Source organism: Mus caroli, unplaced genomic scaffold (assembly GCF_978045245.1).
Source record: "Mus caroli unplaced genomic scaffold, Mus_caroli_1 scaffold_17, whole genome shotgun sequence".
In the NCBI taxonomy this organism is placed as follows: Eukaryota; Metazoa; Chordata; class Mammalia; order Rodentia; family Muridae; genus Mus; species Mus caroli.
The window spans coordinates 81,988,987-82,012,990 of record NW_028227272.1 but is presented as its reverse complement, the minus strand read 5'-3'; the positions used below and the strand labels follow the sequence as shown (position 1 = coordinate 82,012,990).

The window sequence follows — 24,004 nt, the reverse complement described above, 5'->3', positions numbered from 1 at the left end:
ATTCAAAACATTCAAAACAAATCTGGAGAGAGACGCCTGCCATTCCTGGCTTGTGACCTCCTAACCCCTGCCTATCTCAGAGGAAGGACCAGCATGGATTCTCTCTATAGGGATGTTTGCCTCGGGCTCTTAGCTCTGCACTATCTCTCTTTGCTGGTGAGATGGGGAAGTGTATCATGTTACCTTTGGCACCATTCTCCCATGGAATGGATGGCCTCTGTCCCTTGGGAAGGAAGGCTAGCTCTCTCCTTTCCCTTTTTATTTTTCATACTTCCAGAAGCAGAGTATAGGATCTGACTTGATCGAGTAAACATCTTATCATGTGCCATATGTGGAATCTAAAGCACATCGTTCATCGTCCCTCAGGGAAGCGGTGGGTTTTTGTTTTTGCTTTTTCGAACCTTTTCCATTTGAGTGACTTCTCTCTTTATGGGATAATGGATGCACTATTGAAGTTGGCACACTTCTGCACTTGTGTCTGACTAGTAGTGCCACATTATGTTGCCTAAGATAAATCACTGTTGCTTTTACCGGGCCAAAGTGCAGTTAGTAGTGTAATCCAAAAGAGGAATTAGAAGTTGAGGAACTACAAGTCGACACCGCAGTATGCCACTGTTGCTAAGGAAGATACCCCAAATTTGCAGGTTGTAATGGCCTTGTGCAGAATGAGAAATTAAAGTTCCATTCTCTGCATTTTGAATTTTATAGTTTTAATAACATTTTGGTTCCTGCCTTGGTTCCTACATGGCTGCTTCTCTGAAGCATCTAGAACCATCTTGGTCTTCTTTAGGTCAAGCAGTGTGTATTTGTTTACTTGATAGATAATTGTACAACAGATGTGTCAACTTATGCTCAACAGATTTTTGTTGTTGTTGTTGTTATTATTGTTTGTTTTTTAAAACATATTAGCCAATGGTAAAATGTTTAAGAGTAAAAATGTTACCAAAGTGTGAAAGTAGGAATGAGAATGGAAGAACATTTGTTTTAGACTTTAAATATCCTTTAAATGTCCAGAAACCTAAATGTTGGACTCCAGAGAATTCATAGACTTAACATTTTTTTCAGTTTTAATATGATAAATTAGAAATTAGGTACCGTTTTTCCTGATAATGAATCTACAAAGTACTCATTAAAACCTCTTTAGTTGTTTTGAAGGTAAGAATTTTATCAAGAATACTGAAATTGAATTAATGAAGATATTATACTTTACTGATAAAATACTGCTGGCCAGGGTAGGAGATGATAGACTTTTAAAATCATTATCTAAAAAATAACCTTAAGAATATAAGGATTGGGGCTGGTGAGATGGCTCAGTGGGTAAGAGCACCCGACTGCTCTTCCAAAGGTCCAGAGTTCAAATCCCAGCAACCACATGGTGGCTAACAACCATCCGTAACGAGATCTGGCGCCCTCTTCTGGAGTGTCTGAAGACAGCTACAGTGTACTTACATATAATAAATAAATAAATCTTTAAAAAAAAAAGAATATAAGGATTAACATGACGTTGTTATGTTGAATCTAAAACTCAAGTTAAAAGACAGTTTAGTATCAATATCAGCTATGGCCCAGCATGGTGGCCCAGGCCTTTAACACCAATACTCAGCAGGCAGTGGCAGGAAGAGCTCTGTGAAATATAGGCCAACCTGGTCTACATAATGAAGTCGAGGATAGCCAGGGTTGCAAAGTGAGACCCTTTCTCAAACAAAGAATCAGTAAGGAAGGAAGGAAGGAAGGAAGGAAGGAAGGAAGGAAGGAAGGAAGGAAGGAAGGAAGGAAGGAAGGAAGGAAGATTGGTTGATTTAAACATAGGTACGTGCAGAAGGCTCTCATTATTTTTCTCTACAATGGAGATAAATTCAGGTCTTTGTCATGGTAGTTGCCAAGTAGCTGATTAAACATTCTGGTTTTTTTTTTTTTACATACCCCTCGATGAATTTCATATCCCCAATGATGTCCCAGGGCCCCTTCTCTGTCCCTCTTCCTAGTCTCTTTTCCTATGAGTGAGTCTTCAGCTTTGGCTTTGATCCCTAACAGAGAAGGAAAGTCCCAACGCAGCAGCTGGGCAGCAGCAGTCTAGAGAGCAGCAAGGGAAGATTGCAGAAGAGTGGGGAGCATCCCAGAAGTGGGGCTCTTGAGGAAGAGATGACACTAATGGATGACCTGCTGTAGAGTCCCAGCCTGGCCCCTTGTGTGGCTTTAGAGTCCTCTCACAGAGTTTGGGAAAGGTATAGTGCCGAAGAAAACCTAGGAAGTGAAGCAAATTTTAAAGTGTGGGCTCTCACTAGTTTTGGCGAAAGAAACACAGAACATAAAAAAAAAATTAAAAAATTTAAAAATTTAAAAAAAAACAGCAAAAAGTTATTTTATTAAAACACACAGACATCAGTGTGAACAGCTATGTCATCTGTGTTGTTGGTAGGCTTTCTGTGGAGCTCCGAGGACAAGGCTCTTGGTTTAGCGGTGCAGAGTTGGTTGGCCCAATTGTTTTGTGCCTATGGTGAGGTAAGGTGGTGAAGGAATACACAGATTACCTCATGGCCAGCAATAAAAAGTAGTGGGAGAGGAGGAAGCTAGGGGCTTCCCACACCTCTCTTGGAGGGCAAGGCCACCAATCACATAACCTCCTCTTACCTCCAGGCTCCATCTCTCAAGCATTCCGCTACCCCTTTAGTACCTGTCTCTTTGGGGAGACATTGAAGATGTGATCTTCACTGCCTGTCTTGAGGAAGGTACCACATGAGGCGACTCTGGTAACGTTGGTGTGAAGAAAAGGCAGGAGACTTAAGAGGTGGTATCAACTCCCGCTTTGGGGAGACTTAAAGTGGAGAAATCACTAAAGCAGGTCCTTACCCGAGTCACCAGCACTAACCTGTTCCCTTGGACTCTGACAGATCCCTTTCATTAGGGTTGCTTCTGGGAGTATGGATCAGGGCTTGATTACAGGAGTCTTACCAGTGGCTACATCATTAAAGAAAACGTCTCAACTCCCAGTTTTAATGGCAGTCAACTGTGAGGGTATCGTGTCAGGAAAGTATTACATCAGTGAATTGGAGAATCTGCTTAGGGAAAAGAATAATTGCAGGGCTATATTAGGAATAAATACTTCATGGGGCAGAAGATTAACAATGCTTCCTCGCCATGCTTTCGCATTCGGAGATAATTGGTTTCTGTGTGAAATATAAGCTCTTTGGTGATTAGGACTTTTGTTCGCTCACTGAAAACTCCCGAGAGCTTAGAACATGTCACAGCCCCTTAGTTCCCGCTTGTCACGATATATTGAAAGAATGAACTGAAGATTTAAATGAATGGGAGGGACGGGGAGAAGGCAGAAGACAGGGAGTGGAACTTCTCCTGCCAAACATTTCCTAAGGTGACAGCAGGCATCAATGTCCTTATGTCAGCCTATGCTGATAGCAGCATGACTACAGTCAGCCTTCCAGGAAGCTCCCTTGGAGTTTGCCAGTTGAGTGATTTGAGCTGTTTTCATCAACCGCCATGGCTCTTATAGTAAGATTGTAGTCAGAATTCGAAGTTGAGTTTAAAATGTATGAGTACCAATGCATCCTTGTATTTTTTGAAAAAGAAAAAAAATTCTATTGTTTGGGGCTGGAGAGATGATAGCTCAGTAGTTAAGAGCTGTTCTTCCAGAGGAGCTGGGTTCAGGTCCCAGTACCCTTTTGGCAGCTTACTGCTGTCTGTAACTCCAGATGGAAGGCATCGGTCTAACACCCTCTTTGGGCCTCTGGGCATTCCTGCACACATGTGCTTCACTGGTACATATACACACACTCAGGCACAGAGAGAGAGAGAGACTGAGACAGAGACACAGACATACGCACATAGATAGATGATAGATAGATAGATAGATAGATAGATAGATAGATAGATAGATAGACACTATATATATATATACATATAAACAAATGTTTTTTGAACTGTAAGAGAAAAAGTATTACTGTGTGTATGTATGAATGCACTAATTGCGCGGACATGTGTGTGTGTGTGTGTGTGTGTGTGTGTGTGTGTGTGTGTGTGTATTGTGTCATGGTACAACTGTGGAGGTCAGAGAACAACTTTCTGGAGTCAGTTCTCCCCTTCTGTTTATTACCTAGGTTTCTTGGTCAGAATCAAGTCACCAGGCTTGCATGGCAAACACTTTAAGCTCATGAGCTAGGCCTTGAGCAGGCCTTGCAGGCCTGCGTGCATGTATTTTCCTCGAGATGTTCTTTAGTCTTCTGTCTCCCTTTTGACTTGATGAAGACCTTTGCCCCACTGCCCGTTTGATTTCCGTTATCATTACTGTCCAGGCTTCTCCGGCTTTCTTTGTTCTTCAGAGAACTCTTGGCCTCGTGTCAGTGTGCTGATTGCATGCATTTCTTGAGCAGACATCTTTGCTGTCTGTCCTTCACAGTTCTGCCTCCTGATCTGGTGGTTAGAGGTCATAGGAGGGCCTCTTAGCCTTTGACTCTTTCGCAGTCAGGCAGCATCAGGAGTCCATGTCTCCAGCTCCAGTTATCTGTGGAATCACTGATGCTCTGAGCACAGAGTCTCTTGATTGTAGTCTTTGCCTTGCTGTTCCTTCTGGGCATTCCTTCATTGTTTTCCATCACAGGCTCTTTTTGTAGACTTCAGAAATCCTAACTACTGGTGTTTTTCTACAGCCCTTCTCCCTGGTCGTTCATTTTGTATAACTCACATGCTTGCCAGAAAATTCCATCCATGCAGCAGTTTCCCTAATAGCCGTCCTGAGTTACCATGCCCAAGGCCAGGTTTCTTCTCTAGGAAGAGTCTCAGATTTGGTGTGACCTCTGGAGTACTGGCATATAGCTTTCTTGGACATTTCAGGAGAGGTAGGTTCCAGTTCCTTATGAAGAAATGCTGGGCAGTGGTCGAGCATTTGCCTGCCGTGAGTGAGGTCCTGGGTTCGAGCTCCAGCACTGCCAAATGAAACACCACTAATAGATGATAAATTTGAGATTTTTAGATTAAGCCATGCTTAAACAGTATGCTATTTTTATCACTTAATTTATTGCTAAATACCATTTGCAATGATTACAATTTGTCATAAGAGAGGAGTATAGTTATTCTCAGCCTTCTGAAAACTATGCAGATAGGTGTATCTGTGCACATGCATGAATGTGTATGTGTGTGTGCATGTGTGTGGTATACACTCATGAGAGAGAGAGAAGGTAGTTATGAGAGATTGAGAAGGGCTGGAGAAAGCAAGAAGGGAGGGTGTTTGTGCATGTACACCCCCTACGCCTGTTCCTTTCTTTTATCAAAGTCTCCTGGACTCTTGGTTCCTTGCATAAGAACCAATTAAGTCCATGTGAACTAGGAGTCCTGCTGCCAATACCTGGCAAGCATTCATGGCCTGATTTTTAATATATTTTAAAGTGGTGCTGTGTAATTAACACATTCTTAAATTTTGACTCCTAAAAAGCATTTTGGAATACTTCGGTATAAATATAAGATTGGTTGCAAAGTACTGGTTAAAACTATAGATGTGGTCTCTAGTTTAGAATGATGTTATTTTGTGAGGAGAATTTAGGGCTGTCCTAAAGCTAGGGACCAACGATATGGCTCAGTGGATAGAGATGCTTGTGCATAGGATGGGAAAGCTGAGGTCAGGGCCCACATCGTGGAGAGAAATGACCTTTGAGAGTTGTCCTTTGACCTTTACATATACAAACTTGCTTGAATTCTCTCTCTCTCTCTCTCTCTCTCTCTCACACACACACACACACACACACACACACACACACACACAGAGAGAGAGAGAGAGAGAGAGAGAGAGATTTAAAATTAGAGCTGAAAAGAAGAGAGTTAGATCATCTGCAAGCAAAATGCAGAAGGCCTCTTGCTGAAGGAATGCTAACTAGAGTTGCCTAATGAATCAAAAAAATGACAAATGCTTAAAATTCAGGAAAATACAGAGACGACCTATTATTTATTGTTGTGGTTGAATATTCTGTTGAGATGGGACTGGTTATCAAAGATGTCCTTTGTGCTCACGTGGCTTTTCGAATGTCAGCTCTATCTTCTCAGAGAGATGGGCTACTGTGTCTAGGCTTGGAGAAAGCCATATAGCTTGAATAGAACCCCAGATGAGCTGATCGTGCAGACTGTCATGTGACATCCACTGAGGTCAAGAGGGAGAAATGACTTTGGCTTTATTTATTTTCCTTTCTGATGAATGACCTGAAGGGCACATTTCATACAACTGTAAGCTTAGACCAGAGAACTCCCATAGCCTGCTAACGTGGATGCTGTTGGAAGGGCTACCTCACTCACACTTCTTCCAGAAGATTCTGCTACCTATTGTCAGTTTGCCTCAGTGTTTTTCCTACACCACATTCCTGGGGTAGAACAACTCAGATCTGAAGGATGACTTTGCTTGTATGCGTGTTCGTCAACAAGAAAGGCAGAAATCATACCATCTGAAAGGGGGTACCCCTTTCATTATTGCAAGCCTTAGTCACATAGCGTCCTCCTTCTGACTGTTTAATATAAAATGAGAGCTCTAAGTTCTCCAAAAGCTCTGCTTGCATCTTCTTATTTTGAGAAACGATTTAAGTGCATTTAAAAGCTTAGTCTCTGCTTGCCCAGAATGCTTGCTCTTCAAAATATCTGCTCCCCGGAGAGGTAAACTCAAGTTAGTCTTTTCATGTGACTCTGGATCGTTGACCTGGAAGACTTTGGGGTAATGGAATGGGCTTTGGCACTGATCGCTGTTTTCTGGTTGAGTACCCAGCCTGGAAAGGAAGGCGTGACTGAGCCATGTGCAAAGGGGGAGGGTGGGTGGAGTCTGACAATGTTTGAAGCATGAGTACACCTTCATTTGATGCCTCGATTTACTGAGGGAGAGAACTCTAAACTGCTGCATCCATGGATGGATGGAAGCGCCTCAGCTTGTAAGGATGTGTATTTAAATAATTTTGCATATTCAAATGATTCTACAGCCAAACAAACGCATTCATTCCCTGCCTGGTGAGTGAAAACTGAATGACACTTGTGCTCCCTCTGAAAGGAACAGACGTTTTCATTATCAAATTCAATCAAGCAGAAAATCTGGCGAAGGGAGCAGAAATCTCCATTTATTTACATCTATCATCGACTGTTTGGTGATAGGAGAAGATTAGGTTGAGGAAGAGCCTTGTTCTCATTTAGCTATGTGACCCTAGACTTTTGTCTCCTTGGAAATACTTACTTAGGGTCTGAGCATGAAGCCAACCAAAAGTCTCAAATTATACATACATATTTAATTCTCTATAGATATTTCTGGTGCTTGTGGGTAGAGAGAAGTTCTAGTTACATATTAACATTCTATGTCTTCCTTATACTTAAAAGCCATTGCTTATCAGTTGTAAAAGCTTAACTGCTATCTTTATGTTCTGTTAGCGGAGTGTCCCCATCTGACTTACATTTTATTTGCATCAGCCAGTGTAGTTCATCATAAAACTCTGCATTAGAGAAGTGGATCAGAACCCTCCAGGGGAATTTGCTGCCAAAGCATAGTTAGAGATCTACCTTTTGAATCCTCCATCAAATTCTTTCTTGCCCAAACCTTTCTCCGTACAAGTCCAGGAATTCAATTATTTCAGCTCTCTGAGGAGTGGTAAGCTCCAGAAAATTGATTTGCAATAATGAAACTAAGCCTTGTTTACAAATCTGAGTGGCACTTTCTAACGCTGTGGCACGGTGACAGGAGGAGGGTACGCATGTATCTAGGGGCTCATCCCCTTTGAAGAGATCGTGTTTGTGGAAATCCGACTGGAAAGGATATAGGTGATTTCTAAAAGACCTTGATGGGTCGTGTTTTAATCTGCTTCATTTTTAATTCTATTATCTCCTGTGCTGCTCATCCCTAGGTGCGCTGCTGAGACTGTGGGGAATCCTAATCCCCCTTTCTGTGCTTGAGTGCTGATAGTTGGCCATAGTGCTCTGATGCCCAGTTAAAAGCTGAGCCAGTTTCAAGGGGTATGGCCTCATTTCTTTGCAGTTGACTTGTTAAGTGCTGTGACATTTTTTTTCCCATTCTCTTCTTTCTCCCCATAAGATATTTGACCCAGTGAGAAATGGGCCATTTTTCTTTGCGTACATGGGATTTGAAAAGCTGGTTGGACACCATGACTTCTCTATGTGTCTAGCTGGTGACTAGAAATGTCAAAAGGGAGGTCAGCCTTGGAAGAGTAGAGAAAGTGACTGAATCCTTAGGCCCGGGCGGTATTCCTGAGTGACAGTGGAAAATGAGCAGAGGGCAGAGCTTTATGCAATCAGGACTGTTAAAAGGTGGGGGGGGGGGGGGGAGACTGAGAGTGAGCTTCACCCAGAAAGCGGAGAACAAGAGCGATCTGGCTTGAGGGAAGCGGGAGGAGAGGACTGAAGCTACAAGAAGACTGTGGTGTGATGGCGTGGTCAGGGAACACGGGGACTGAGACCAAAGCATTTGGTGTTGACCTTGAAGGAACTGTTGTCGATCGTCATGTGCTGAGCCACGTGGAAAGGATCGGAAAGATTCCGGCAAGGTTTAGAGAATGACGGACGGGCTAGAGCTCTGGCAGAAACTCTCTAAGTGCCTCTTCCTGTCTTGATTATAGCCTGCCTCACACAGAGGTTTCTGGATCTGGCACATGGAAGACCGTGCTGTGTACTTTTTCTTCCCACAGTGATGTCAGGTTTTGGTAATGACTGGTGGTTGTCGTGCCTCACTGTACCTCAGCCTGGTTGGCGTTTTGTAAGTAATTATGTGGGTTTTTTTTTCTTCTCTTTCCTTTTTTTTTTTAAAGCACCGCATATAACTCTAATTAATTACATCTTTTTTTTTTAAATCTATGTGGTTTTGAATTTTTTTCTTTATGAGGCAGAAAAAGAAAAGCGTTGGGGGAAAGGGACCAGCAAGGATATTTGTGTTTCAAGAGACAATGTAATTTAGGACGGTGCCCCTGCAGGGTCCACTTTTTAGCTCCTAGGAAACAAGACTGAGTTTAACCAAAGGAGGCTGGGGCCTGGTGGGAACCGACGTCCTTCGGTTTCCATAGCTGAGCTAGTCACATATCCTATAAATACAAAATATAATAACAGCAGAACTGTAGAAAGTGGAGGCGGGAGAAAGGCAGGTAATGGTAAGCACAGATGAGGGCGGTAACAAAGCCAATCCTGGAGGCGCATCTCTCAGCATCTAGGCCGTTCACGCTCACATGATGAACAGTATGCTCACATAGTAAAACCGTGCGGTATCAGTGAACAGTTGCATTCAGATCCAGTCTCCTGTTCCTCTGCTATCCCCTGTCTTGGGCTTCACATGTTCTCCCAAGACCCCTACCTGTCTGAATTTAGCTCATTGGTCCTCAAAAGATATTCCCGATCTTTAAAATCCTATGGAAGGTGTCTTGTGCTCACTGCCAGCCACCAGCCACAAGTGGCCTTACAACATTGAAGTCAGCTACTCCAGACAGCTTTGCAGGTATAAAGGCAAACCGTGTGTAGTAGAGTGGAGCAAAGGAAAATACAGCATGCTTTAATAAGTATTTGTGCAATGGTTTCACGTTAAAAAGATAAAATATAGGATGCATAAATAAAATATGTTCCCAGAGTGAATTTAGTATATATTGAGTATGGAAAAATGCATACTGCTTTTTAGAATGTGCCTGAAACCACATATGTAAGCTACTTTTTATTTCTGTTGGGCCTGACTGCTCCTGGTGCACACTGCTTGCATATGCCTCATTTCTCCCATCTTCTACGGACGCAGCTCCAGGAAAGGTTAGCATTTAGTGGTACCCACTGATATTGAGTAGCCACTTAAAATTGCATCACATCATGTTAGATTTCGATGTGTATTCTCATTACTCTTTGAATTTCTCTGGCCAGTAAGCCTTTCTTAGAGTGTTTCCATTATGACAAACTGAGCATTCTTATCATAAAACCTGAAATCCCAAAAGCTTCATAATTGGGAACTTTCTAGATGCCACATCCTGCCATAAATAGAAAATCCTATACTGTAAAAATTTGTTTCATGTCCATACTATGAAAGGAATTGCAGAGGGTCAGTGTGGCCTCATGTGTAAGCCCAGCGTTCTGGAAGTAGAGATGGGATTGGGGGAGTATTCAAGATACTGAAAGAACAAAAATGTGGTAAAATTGTTGGAGAAGTGGCCAATTTTAAGAACTGGGCAGTAGATAAACAAGAAGACCCTACAGCATCTTGTCAGAATCATAAAGTCTGTGCAGGGGGCTATGCCAGATGAGTACAGGAGACAACTCCCAATAGCTAAAGGTAGACCAGTTTAGGCGCACAAACATAATATGTACACTGTATGCGAAATATAACACATATACTCAACACACACACACTCTCATTTTTAAAGAATGTCATTACATGGAGCCTACGACTAGGATGGAGAATTACGCCCCAGTTTTCCTAGGTTAGAGTTTATGTGTGTAAATTATTTAGAATTCTTCTGAATAGGAGATTGTCTTTTTATTCCAGTGTTTCGTCATGTAGACTAATGAATTTTCCTATTATACGTCGATATATAATTCTGTCCTGCAGAGTGTGTGTGTGTGTGTGTGTGTGTGCACACACAAGCACACATGCTCACTTTATATATACCCCCTATAAAACCTTTGTGATTCCAACAAGATGCTGTAGGCTTCTCCTTCATCTTCCCCACAAATCTAAGAATCACTCATTTCTCCAGACTCCTGTTTCCTGTTATTGGAGAATAATAGAAAGATCCAATATCTAGGCTTTGTGTGCTCATTGCTGCTGAAGTGTCTGCTTTGTTGCTGATGGACCAACGAAGTCCCCTTGCCCCTCCTCACTCCTACAGTATGGATTCCTGGAGATATTTCTGTAGCTCTCTGTGTCTCAGTTAGCATCCCTAGGAGCTCACCCTGTTGATCCCTCCATCACCCACTGGACTGTTCTACTTTCCGCGCTTGTCTGTAAACTCTCACCCCACTGTGAGCATCTGCCTTCCACCCACCTTCCTTTGCCTCCACCATTTAATTCAGAATGCACTGATGACAACATCACAATTACAGTACTTTAAATTGTGAAAGCTCTTTTAAAATCCTAAAATTGTTAGCCATTGTTGATCACTATACTTTGAAAAATATCATTATTATTTCAAAACAAGTATTGTTAACAGAGAGGTGCAGGTAGTCCGTTTCTCTTGAACACCCATCTCACCGTTAGTGTGTTCACGAACGAGAGCACATCTGCGTGTGGTATGTATGTGAGGCTGAACTCTCCTCACCTGAATGAGTCTGAAAGACTTAAAGGAAACTTTTAGTGCTCACTTCTTGGCTTGTCGCTTACTTGAACCATTCACTCAGCTTCTGCCATCTGCCAAATTGTTCTCTGAAGAAACCCAGCTGCCAGCTGTTATTCTAATAGTTACGGTGACACTCGGGGTGACGGCACAGCCACTTTACAGAACCGTGTCATTTACTCATGTGTTCCTGAGAACCCAGAGGTGACCCTCACCATGAAGCAAAACTCTGCCTCATGCCGAGCCAGTAGAGAAGCATTTTGGTGAAATGCACTTCTGAAAACATTCTTTCCACACAAATACCTCCCGGAGCCGTGCCAGCTGGTTGTCAGCGTGCGCCAGTTATAGGGCATCAGTACATCTAACATGCTGAAACAAACAAAACAAACAAAAAAAAATATATATATATATATATTTAAATAAATTGTCCAAGTCAATATGAGTAAACATTTCTTCAGTCTGGAGCTATCATTTTGATATGTACATATGCAGTGTGAACTAAAGCGCACAGAAATCTAGAGTGGGTATTTGTACATTTGCGAATGTATGGGGACATGTGAGACACATCTAATCCTGGGCATCTCCGTCGGTGTGAAGTGGCTTCTAGTTTGCACGGCAGGAGTAGGCAGGCTTTGTTTCTTTCCTCCTGGATCTTTTCAGTTTGACCTCCCGTCTAAAGTCTTCATCCTAGTCTGAGGCGGTGTCACTTTTCCCGTGAATAATTCCAACAGCACTAACCTAGTCAGCTATGATGCTAATAACAGGCGAACATGCCCCTCTTCCTGTGTTCCTCCAGAGTCCTGACAAGATTTGTAGCTGAACACTGTGTAGCCTGCCCTCACCCACCCATGAGCTCATGCAAATTGCTCTTCTCTGAGAATTCTCCCCCTCCTGTTTTTGTCTGGCTTCGTAGGCATGCGTTTGCTAGGGACTCCTGTACCCTGTTGCTCTGTGCCTGGAATGTCTTCTGTCAACGTAGGATGTTTTTCTCTTCCCTTTCCTCGCTTTCTCCAAGGTATTCTCAACCTATTCGCTCTCACGACCCAGTAAAGTTCTCCACCTTGTCTCTCAGATTAGTCCCTTCTCCAGTTCCTCCACTTTTTCTCCATCATATTTCTCACCAGCCAACAGTTTCTTCCTTATTATCATGTCCCTCTAGAGTGCTACCTTATTGCATCGCTTGTCGGTTTCCTGGATTCTCAGCCCTAAGAGAAATGTAAAAAACTTGCAATGAAGACTTGTGTTAGGGATGGACTGAAGTGCTTGGGAGAGGTGTTTGAAGATACCCAGACTTCTCTTAAGAACCACCGATCATTGTGAGACTTGGAGGCTCACTGCTCTCATCCTGGGTCTCGGCCTCCCTCTGCCTACTGGAGCTGTTATCTAGCATACGTGATGTTCAAATGTACAATGCACCACTTCCATCTGTGAGGCTCCACAGAGCTCCACAGAATAGCTATAATAAATGTGGTTCTGTGGCTTGCAGCTTTTCCTTTGAAATCAGTTTATTCAAAACAGTCCTAGTTCTGAGAGAAATTTCTCAATTGTCTCACACTGGTTCCTTCTTATTTTTCCCCTGTGGGGAGAACTGGTGGGGGTCCCCTCATGTTTCTGATAGTGGATGTTTATACTCCTAATACTACCTCATTGCTGGGATCTTTTTTCTGTAAAGTCACAATATAATAATTAGAAGTGCATCCCTGCCCTTGAACGAACGGTACTGCAGAATCTACCTTTCACAGGTTTCATAGCCACCATTCCCTCTCCTTTTCTCAAGCATTCTTTTGTGTAAGGGAACCTTATACAATAAGCTCACTGGCAAATATTTTCTACTCAATTCCATTGCAACTCAATTCGAGCAGCTAAGACAGTGGGTAAAAATGCAGCCCGTTGGTGGGGAATCACTTGGAGGGAGAGTCTCCCTCCCTGGTAATACTGGGAAGCTTCGTAGCAAGGAAACCTAACATCCTTGCTCCATTCTGCCTGGAGCGTGACCATGAGGTTATAGGTTTCCATGGACAGTCTATCTTGTGACTACAGAGCCTGGTGTCACACAGTCCCACTGTGTTCAAGTCACTGTTCGATAGGTTCTAACTGATGCAGCAGAGTGCATTCACAGCCAGTTTATTTGGATGACTGGAAATTTTAGTCTCATTCTTTTCTAATTACCAGACTGATCAGATCATAACATTAAAATATTTCATGGGCTTAGAATAAACCATTTTCTTATATCAAAGTCAAGGGTAATTGGCCATGTAAACCATAGTGACCCGAGTTTCAATGAGTCAAGGTATCTCTCTTGAAGGCTAGAGAGCAGGGACACGTGAAATTTCAGCTCAGCTCTGCTGCCTGCTGGCTCTGTGAGCAAGCCACTGACCTGGACTTCTTCCTGCCCATCTACAAAATGAGGTAATTCAGGTTCTCCCCGACACCAGAGCCAGCATTGGACGCCTGCAGGGGCTCTGTTGATTTCCACATCTTTGTTTTCTTGCCAAGACATCAGCCAAGTGTGCATTTTATCTACTTTAAAAACCCTCTCTCCTCTGAAATTTGCATATGTGCTTTAAATATGAAATTCTTTTTTCTTTCACATAAAAACAGTTTGCATGGCTACCAAAAAACATGCCCAGTGTGTATTGGAGAATTTTTCTGTTTAGAGTAAACGTTGCCTTATTTCCCACAATATGTAGATGTGAGCACAGCTTCTCCTTACTCTGTTTAGTTTGAGCATTGGCCGCCTTCATCTGAATTCTGTTAAGAAATGCTTGAAGCATGAGTCCACATAAACAGGTTTATTTCCAGACCCTAAGTACCCAACCTTCTGTATGGAAACCCCAGGTTATACCTATCATAGACTTTTTAAAAAAAATCAATAAACTTTAATTTGCATATTGCTCTAAGTCTATGTCAAAACATACATCTTTCCCATAAAACTAAACTATGTTCTAGCATAGACTTTGTTAAAAAATTAATTTCTAACAAAGTTCAGTCCTCTCAATTCTTAAGAATTTTTTGCTATTTATTTCCATCTTTAACTGTATCATGTGGATAATTCTCAGTAGGACAATCTGCGCACGAATGCAGATATTCACAGTTGTCGGAGGTGTTGGGTAGCAATGGTGCAGGACATTGGATGCTAGGGACTGAACTCAACAACAGTACGCCCTCTTAACTTCTGAGCCATCTCTCAAGTCTCTCTCTCTCTCTCTCTCTCTCTCTCTCTCTCAGAGAGATTTTTATAATTTAACCTTCTAACCTTCTTGATGAGTAGCATTCTAATATGCTTTCCCAACCCTCAGGGGACGATAAGAAAGGCTGTCCACTGCTAAATTTCACTCTAATAATAGGGCACAATGGGCTTCCATTTTGCCCTTTGTCCTGAGGCCTTTTAAAGTAGCTCGTGTTAATCCTTTGCTAAAGCAATTTTTCGTTAGCTATAGGCAATGCCAGCAACTTACAGTTAAGTAAAATAATTTGCAAATTAAAAATTCCAGTATCCTTTTAAAATAGAATGAACAGTTGTTAGAATGTAAGCATCTCTCAGCGACTGGCTCAGCACTGTCATCGAGCCCTGGACAGATGAAAACGGATGGATTTGATTTTGTTGCTTGCCACCAGTTTTTCTATTTGGAACCCCAAGAACTCATTTAGGCCATGGACCAGAACATCTTATGTTTTCTTTTGATATTCTAAAAATGGGTTCAATATTAACAGTCAGCATTTAATAATAGGCCAGCATTTAATCTGTCCAATAATTACTTATGAAACAGGAAAACATCACAGATGCAAATATGGCTGACCATGTTAATTAAGGAGGGTGGCTCTATTAAGGGTTGTGGTCACTTTTGTCTTCCTATTTTCCTGAAATACCTCAGTGAATATATATATATTCACTTCCTCATAGATGGTATCTGTTTAGCTCTGAAACTAGGTTACAACCTGCTGTGGTACACACTGCCTTAGGCAGGTTTCTTTGCAGAGGTTTCTCACTAGGGAACTGGATTTGTAGGAGATGACATCATGGCTCTGTGTGAGATGCATGATGTAGTTGCTTCCCATCCCCCCCCCACCCCATCATTTGCAGAAGTGGGAAGTTTTGAAATGCCCTTTGCCCTTCCCTTCCTCCAGTACAAGCATGCTTGCCAGAGCTGTGTCAGGGATAGGGATGGAATAGTGTGATGGCCAGCGTTAATCCACAGAATCTAGAATCACCTGGGAGATTGGCCTATGAGCATGCCTGTGGTTGATTATCTCATTATGTTAACTAGGATGGAATAAGTCGCCCACTGTGGGTGGCACCATTCCCTTGCCGGGATCCTGTGCTGCATGAGAGGAACAGGGGAGCAGAGTAGCCTGTTGTATTCCTCATTCTCTGCTTCCTGGTAGTGGATGTCACAGCTGTGTGAGAGACCGATTGTCTTTCTCTCCCACCATGATGGACCCTGTGTGTCCTTGGATCCTAAGACAGAGTCGGCTCTTTCTCCCTTAGGTCGTATTTGTCAGAGAAGTTTTATTTTTACAGCAGGGAAGATCCGATGATAAATGAGGTGCTGTCCATACATTGTGAAACTTATCTCCATGGCCTACTCTACTCTTCCACTTAGACTAACCTTTAGTGATATTTCTACCGGAAGACATTCCCCTGTGCACCCGGTCAGATGCATTCACTGTATTGACCCAGTACTTGCTTCATTCTAGTAGGAAAAGAAATCTCTTCATTCTTCAACAGACATTCATTGTCTAGTAGATGCAGACTTTGTGCTGAAGCAGAGGAATGCCACAATGGACAAAACCAAGAGAAATTAATTTCACAGCCTATGTTATTTTTCACTGTCCATCTTTTACCCTCATGACTATGTATGAACATGCATGAACATGTATGTATGTGTATACAGGAAGGGTAATATGTAACATTTCTAAACTTGGAGTACCAGTCAGGCTTGGGAACCTTTCTCATGAGATGTAAGTTCAAAGAAAACAAGATCCCATAATTTGAATGAATTACTCTTTCCAGAGTGTTTTTATATAAACACATATATAATACACATTGTGTATGTACAGATTGGAGCTTAACATTTAAAAATGCTGCAGTCTCTAACAATTTGCAAGCAGTTTAAATTTACAAAATACAGAAACAGACATCAGTGTTGACAGTGCTCAAATTGAAGCTATCTGTTTTTGTGACAACGAATGTCAGTGGCTACTTGTGCAGCTGTTATATGGATGCAGAAACTGAAATTAATTCAAAGAGAAGGCACTGGGAATATATAGGGAACATACAGCCATCAAGGCCGCATGCATAGGGAATGTATGGACATAAGGTCTTCAGGGTAACAAGGAAGTGGGTTGTTTAAATACCCACCATGCTAAAGGTAGTGTAGCCTTTGTGGGGGTTTTCGTGCATTGAAAGCTGGGTAAGTTCTCTGACCTCCGTCAAGCCTGTGTGTGTCCATGGTGAGATCAGCAGTCGTACGCGAATGATACAGGTCCACTCTCCTCTCTTTCAGTTGGTGAGTTTGTAAGCGACGCCCTTCTCGTGCCCGACAAGTGCAAGTTCCTACACCAGGAGCGGATGGATGTTTGTGAGACCCATCTTCACTGGCACACCGTCGCCAAAGAGGTACCAACCTGTGCCCGCTTTCCTGCAGAGAGACCTCCTTGGGGGAGGGGGCATAAAAAGATGTTTTAAGAGGGTTGTTGAAGGCAGTAAGTTCTTGGGTTTTTTTGTTTTGTTTTGTTTTGTTTTTTCGAGACAGGGTTTCTCTGTGTAGCCTGGGCTGTCCTGGAACTCACTTTGTAGACCAGGCTGGCCTCGAACTCGGAAATCCGCCTGCCTCTGCCTCCCAAGTGCTGGGATTAAAAGCGTGTGCCACCACGCTCGGTGGCAGTAAGTTCTTTATGCAAGCAATGTTCAAGCATTTTAAAACTGAGTTTACTTTTTAAAGTAATTTTTTTTTTTTTGGAAAGGTCACTGAACAGAAAGTCTAATGAGCTACCCTGTACCATGTCTGTACACGTTTGTGCTTCTCTATCCATGAACAGCCCTCATGGTCAGCAATAGCTCTCATTAGATACATGTCTGGGCTACATCTTACCGATGAACATAAAGCTGTCGTGTTTAATAGGCATACGTAACCTTCCATTGAGCATCTTTTTCTATTTATTTTCTACCATCGCTCTTGTCCCATGTGGTTTGCATAATTTAACTAGCTACTGGTGAATGACCTGGTAGAACAAGGAAGCCACATGTTGAAGGCCACCTGAGGCCACAGTCATTAAAGTCATACCCTCTCCTGCTACCTTCCTTTCCACGGTGAGTGCATCTGTGGCAGCACTCGCAGCCCTTTGCTGGCCTCTGCTTTGGGCTAAGTCGGTGGAATATTAAGGACAATAGAATGTAGTGAATCGCCACTCTTGGAACTGCACTGTACCCTCGATATAATTATAATGCTTTTCTCCTAAGTAGTTATGTCAAGATGGGGGAGCCAGTGTTCTAGAATTAGGGTCCTTTATCTAGCTCAGGAGTTCACTACCAGGGTCAACTGACCTGTAGAGGCACTACCACTGACAGGTAACAGTCAAAGACCAACAGCTAAAATCCCTCCCCAGAACAGGGCAGACTCCACCTGGCGACTTTTCTTTTCCACATTAATCCCATGGAGGCTGAGCTGTAATAGCCCTCTGAGCTATATCCAAGGCCTTGTTTCTAATGTGCATTCTGAGATCCAAAGTAGATTCTTGCTAAGGGGCTCACTTTGGTCTTGATATGGCACTATAGTTCAATCAGGCCATGAACTTGCCACAGCCTTCCAAGTAGCCAGAATTATAGATTGGTACCACTAGGCCTGGCTCCTCAGCAAATTAATTAAGTCCAAAATATCAAATACATTGATTGACGAATTAAAGGGAGAAAAAAGGTTTAACTTGACTTTTATAAATTTCATGAAATAGTGTGCTCTGACTCACTGTAAAACACAACTTTCTTTATCTAAAAATGATTTTGGAGTGGAGGAGCTGCCCGAGCGAGCTTACAGTAGACCACATCCTTTGAAGCCCAGCTTCCCAAATGATAACCTCACTTCGCGCTTCCTCTGAGTTTGCAAAGGCAGACTCCCTTGCTACTACCAAACAGCAAACTGGTGACTCCTGTGAGGTTAAAATGCATCCATAATACTTTTACTGTTTCCCTAGGCATGCTGAATTATTCATTTTTTTTCTCTGTCACGGGGAAATCGTTTCTCAGTTATTCTCTTCGTGCCGATTTCTGCAAAATTAGCAGATCCCAGGCAATCAAAAAGAAACTGAAAGAGAAATCAGGGCTGTGGAGGGCAGTTTCTTCCTTCCTGGGACTGGGACTCTGAGATATGAGCCAAGAGACACCGTTTCCAGAATAAGATGCAACTAACTGCCTATAGAAAATTCTGTATCTGGGGTAGAGAAAAGAGGGGATAGGCAAATGTAGACGGAGACTTCAATTCCTGAAAAGCCATCACAGCCCAAAGCGTAAATCATTCCCTGATGTTTGTCCCCGTGTTTAGCCTTCTGGAACCTGTTTGTTTTTCATGTTTACTTCGTAAACATAATACATTTTAAAAAATGTTTTTAGGTATATTTATTTCATTTTATGTATATATTGCCTGCCTATATGTATATGCACAGGTCTGTGGCTGGTGCCCCATAGGCCACAGAGTCAAAATTGGATATTAGATCCATGGACCTGGAGGTGGGTATGGTTCTAAACCATCATGTCTGTTCTTAGGGTGGGTCAGGGGTCTGCTGCAAGAGCAGCAAGTGCCTTTAACCACTCAGGCATCTCTCAACCCCACATACCAAGAAAACAATATAAAGATAGACTACCAGGCAGCCTATGCTGAACACCAGGTTAGAAACGAGTTCAGACAGCAAGCCGCCCTTACCTTCTGGAGCAGGCTCCAAATCTGTCTGTCCATGCTGATTTTCCTGGCTGTGACTGCAGTTCGATTGTTCCAGCTGTGGCTGTGTTCGATTGTCTGGCCTGTGGCTGTGTTCGATTGTTCCAGCTGTGGCTGTGTTCGATTGTCCTGGCTGTGGCTGCGTTCGATTGTCTGGGCTGTGGCTGTAGTCTGACTGTCCTGGCTGCGGTTCCATTGTCTGGGCTGTGGCTGTGGTTCGATTGTCCAGGCTGTGGCTGCAGTCCGCGTGCCTCTGTGCCCTCACTGAATCCTCCTTCCTTTTGTAGACGTGCAGCGAGAAGAGCACTAACTTGCACGACTATGGCATGCTGCTGCCCTGCGGCATCGACAAGTTCCGAGGGGTAGAGTTTGTATGCTGCCCGTTGGCTGAGGAAAGCGACAGCGTCGATTCTGCGGATGTAGAGGAGGATGACTCTGATGTCTGGTGGGGTGGAGCGGACACAGACTACGCTGATGGCGGGTAAGGTGGCTTTTGAGATGGATCTCAGATTGGCTGAACCATCTTGTCTCTTACAGTTTTTGTATTCTCTGAGTGTGTCTCTCTGTCTCACAGTGGAAAGAGATCTCTCACTTCAGTTATATTTGATAATACCAGAAAAATCTAACCCTAAAGGGCTGCTCTGATTCTTGTATGCCACTTACTGTTAGTGCTACTGTATACCTTCATGAAGTCATTTGACCACATTTGAATGTCAAGAGTACTGATCAGGCTCCACTCACAGCTGCTCTGCAGTAGGTCTACCAGGAAGCTGGTAGATTTGAGCCCAGCGCTCTGGCATGCCATTTTATCCTGCCATTTGGAAAATATTTTTTTATTAGATACTTTCTCTATTTACATTTCAAATGTTATCCCCTTTCCTGGTTTCCCCTCCGAAAACCCCCTATCCACTCCACCCTTCCCCTGCTCACTAACCCACCCACTCCCACTTCCTTGTCCTGTCATTCCCCTACACTGAGACATAGAGCCTTCATAGGACCAAGGGCCTCTCCACCCATTGATGTCCAACAAGGCCATAGTCTGCTACATAGGCAGCTGGAGCCATGGGTCCCTCCATATGTACTCTTTGGTTGGTGATCTAGTCCCTGGGAGCTCTGGGGGTACTGGTTAGTTCATATTGTTGTTCCTCCTATGGGGCTGCAAACCCCTTCAGCTCTTTGGGTCCTTTCTCTAGCTCCTTCATTGGGGACTTTGTGCTCAGTCCAATGGTTGGCTGAGAGCATCCACCTCTGTATTTGTCAGGCACTGGCAGAGCCTGTCAGGAGACAGCCACATCAGACTCCTGTCAGCAAACACTTCTTGATATCCACAATAGTGTCTGGGTTTAGAGACTGGCCTCTCTCCCTATCTATTCAATATAGTACTTAAAAATACTTTTAAACACTCTTTGGTGAACTCAATACAAACTTCTGGTTAAGGAAGACTTGGTTTGTGTTTGTATATTTACTCTTAAGGATTTCTTTCTTGTTTTTGGTTTGGTTTTGGATGGGTGGGTGGGCCCCTCCCCTCAACCATCTTTTTCCTTTGTGTAGTGAGCAACACTAATAAATGTTTGCAGTAGTTCTTTAACTATCTTCAGTTGCATGATTGCTGGTTGACATGTTTTTTTGTTTTGTTTTGTTTTGTTTTTTGCCTCATTTTCCTTGGGATCTTAACCCCTTCGTTCATTTTCTTACTCTTTTCACTTGTGCACAAATATCCATATTCAAATCAAAAGTCTATGAAACCAGAATTTTTTGAGTTACACATATGACCCGGTTTGTTGATGAATTCAGGCTATCCTATCCCTGAAATGTAAGGCTCAGGCTTTCCTGCCAAGGTCCTCTCAGCTGCTCCTCAGGGTTTTCTAGCTCAAACAGAACACCAAATAAAAATCACAAAACTTACTATCAGTAAGATGAGGCTTCATTTTAGTGCTAGTTGCCTGAGATTATCAGGACGTGTGTGTGTGTGTGTGTGTGTGTGTGTGTGTGTGTGTGTGTGTTACAGTCTTTTATATCCCCTCTTTACCATTTACTTTCATCCATCTATCTATTTGAGTCAGGATAGAGGCTACATAGAGAGGATACATATAGGATAGAGGTTGCATATAGCCCTGGCTGGCCAGGACTAGCTATGTAGAATAGGCTGGCCCAGAACTAAGAGCTCTAGCTGCCACTGCCTTCTGAGTGTTGGAATTCAAGCCTTGCACTACTTACTACATCCAAGTAATTGTCTTGCTCCCCCACCTCCCAAAATAATTACATTTGATCTAGCTTGACATAGAGCCAAGGAAACTGAAAAAAGATGTTCAGATACTTCTCGGTGATGTAAAAGTTCACCACCTATGCACAAGTCTCCTGTTTCCCAGGCAAGAAGTCTCAGGGAGGCAGAATTTGCTTCTGAGATTTCTGTCATCTAATGAGTTAGGGGTTCCCCATAATGGCTTGACAACCCACCCCCTATACCTCTGTTCTATGTTCCACATGTGGGACAGGAATGGGTTAAACTTAATTATCTCTCTCTCTTTTTAGAAACGAGGTGGCCTAGTTCTCCCTTATTAGCCCACTCCTATCCTTCCTTGGCCACATCTAGATGTGAAAGTTTCAGAGGCTTCTGAAACAAATCCTGTCCTTAGGCGTCTGATCACAGAACCAGTACAACCAGCATTCCTAAAGGAAAATCTAGTTACTTAGCCTGGACGTTGTCTGTTTTCATAGGCTGTTGGATATTTGATTTGCTAGTTTCCAATGGCTAACCTGACTATGGATTGAGAAAGTATGCAGAATGGTATTTAAACTTGGAAACTTCCATGGCTGGTGTTAAAACTCTAAGGCACTAGATATGTATTTGTAACCATGTTGTTAACGATCAACCTTGTGCTGATGTCACAGGGAACGTGTGTGTGTGTGTGTGTGTGTGTGTGTGTGTGTGTGTGTGTGTGTGTAGAGTCTAGAGTTCAACACTGAGTGTTTTTCTCAACTATCCTCCACCTAATTTTTTTATGCTTAGACACCGAGGCTCAAATTCAGGCTGTCAAGCGTTTAATCAAACCCCTATCTCCCAGCCCCAGCAGGGACTTTTTACATTTTAAAATAATTATTTTTATTTTCTTGAAAGCCACCAGCCTCTGCCAAGCTTCTTCCACATGTAAGACATGTTATATGTCTCATAAAACCTTTTTAAGTTGGGTCTAGTTTTCCTCAGGTCTTGATCTTTTCATCCTACACTTTTTTTCTGAGATACTGACACCATTGCCACTGTATCTGTGGCCCTTTCTCCTGCTGCTGGAAACTGATCCGGGCAGATGGCTTTGCATTCTGACCCAGGTCTCTAGTCTATTCACCACGTCACTGGGTAACTGTACCTTCTCGATACCCATCTCTGAGTCTATGACTTCTTTTAGTTCTCACTGTTACAACTCCCAAGCTAGGAGACATTTGTTTTCCTCCTTTGAATGTGCTGTGTTTGAATGTGCTATGCTACCTCCTAGAGAAGGGATTATAGTATGTTATCTAAACCAGAGAGAACACTCAGACCTCAGCCATCCCCTGCGTGGGTAATATGGTCACCCTGTCATTATCATCAACTTGAAATGCAAGCTGGCTCCTCTCCTAATTATCTTCCTTTGTATTCTGTCTCATGTTCCAACTCCCTCATCCCTTGGAGACAGTGCACGCTTAGTATTCCCAACCATTACTCCGATCGTACATCTAAACCACTCACGGGGTCTTGCTGCCTTTCAGAATCATCATCACAGCAGCAACATGCAATCTGTCGACCTTTCCATTCCTTTGCCCATGATCAATCCGGACAGACTGAACCACTCACATATACCCCACACATCCTAAACTTGCAGATATGTTCACATTTCCCAAATATATTTTGGTCAATTCTCCATGCCAGGGAAAACTTAACTTCTTCCTGTAATCACTTCTGAATTTCCTGAGCTATCGAGTTGTGTAACTGAACCGGTTGATTCCACGTCGTAACAGCGGCTGAAACCTTAATGTTTCTGGATGCTTCTGATTCCTATCCCCATTTGAGGACAGATCATCTTCCAAACCAACTGCCTTGGTCCCTAGCATCACCTTTCTTCCTTGCTGTATCTATGACCCTTTCATAGCTAACCTCTGTGGATGTCTACAGCAAGGTACCTGGCATTTGGTGGACACTCATGTGCAAGTCTCCTCTGCTACCTAAATATCTTCTGTCCCTTCTTCTTCTAGCCTAGATTCCTGATTCTGCCCCCCCCCCCCCGCCCCCAACTCCCTCCATTACCCTTTCCAGCTCACTGGCTCCACCTCCTTTACCTATAAACCTGTTCTTTCTGGAATGATCATTCTTTGGTACTTCCTTATTTTGGGAGCACACCAATGAAAGTGGTCATCTCATACTGTCCCATCCTTCTCGGCAGGCCCATCAGTGCTCCATTTTTGGGTTTCTGGGGTTTATTTGGAGAAGTTAGCGAATGATGCTGACATACTTCTTGGGATGTCAAAATAAGAAAATGTCGTAACCTAGGAAAACTGAGTTCAGGACCCAGCATGTGTTCTGGATGTACAATACGTTACGGTGGACTTGTATGATGACTAAATAAAATGAGTTTTGCTTAATTATTATCATTTTTCTCCAAGAAAGAGTTAAAGTTCAGAAAAACTATTCCTTCTTAGAGTTACTTAGACTGCCCAGAAATGTAGCAAGTGGTGGGATTCCAAGGGTTAACAGCCCATCAGTTCCTGAGAGTTTGTCACTTCGCAAGTGGAAACACCTGGCATAATTGTGTAAACATTAGG

General features: G+C 43.0%; 1 protein-coding gene across 6 annotated transcripts in view; it reads left to right on the top strand.

Annotated features, from left to right (window-relative positions):
- App (amyloid beta precursor protein) overlaps positions 1-24,004 on the top strand; it is a 228,973-nt gene that overhangs the window by 77,710 nt on the left and 127,259 nt on the right. For all 6 annotated transcript variants that reach the window (XM_029470477.2, XM_029470476.2, XM_029470475.2 and 3 more), the window contains exons 4-5: positions 16,787-16,899; positions 19,498-19,691. In XM_029470477.2, the coding sequence (XP_029326337.1) occupies positions 16,787-16,899; positions 19,498-19,691 (307 nt within the window). The remainder of the gene's footprint in view (positions 1-16,786; positions 16,900-19,497; positions 19,692-24,004) is intronic.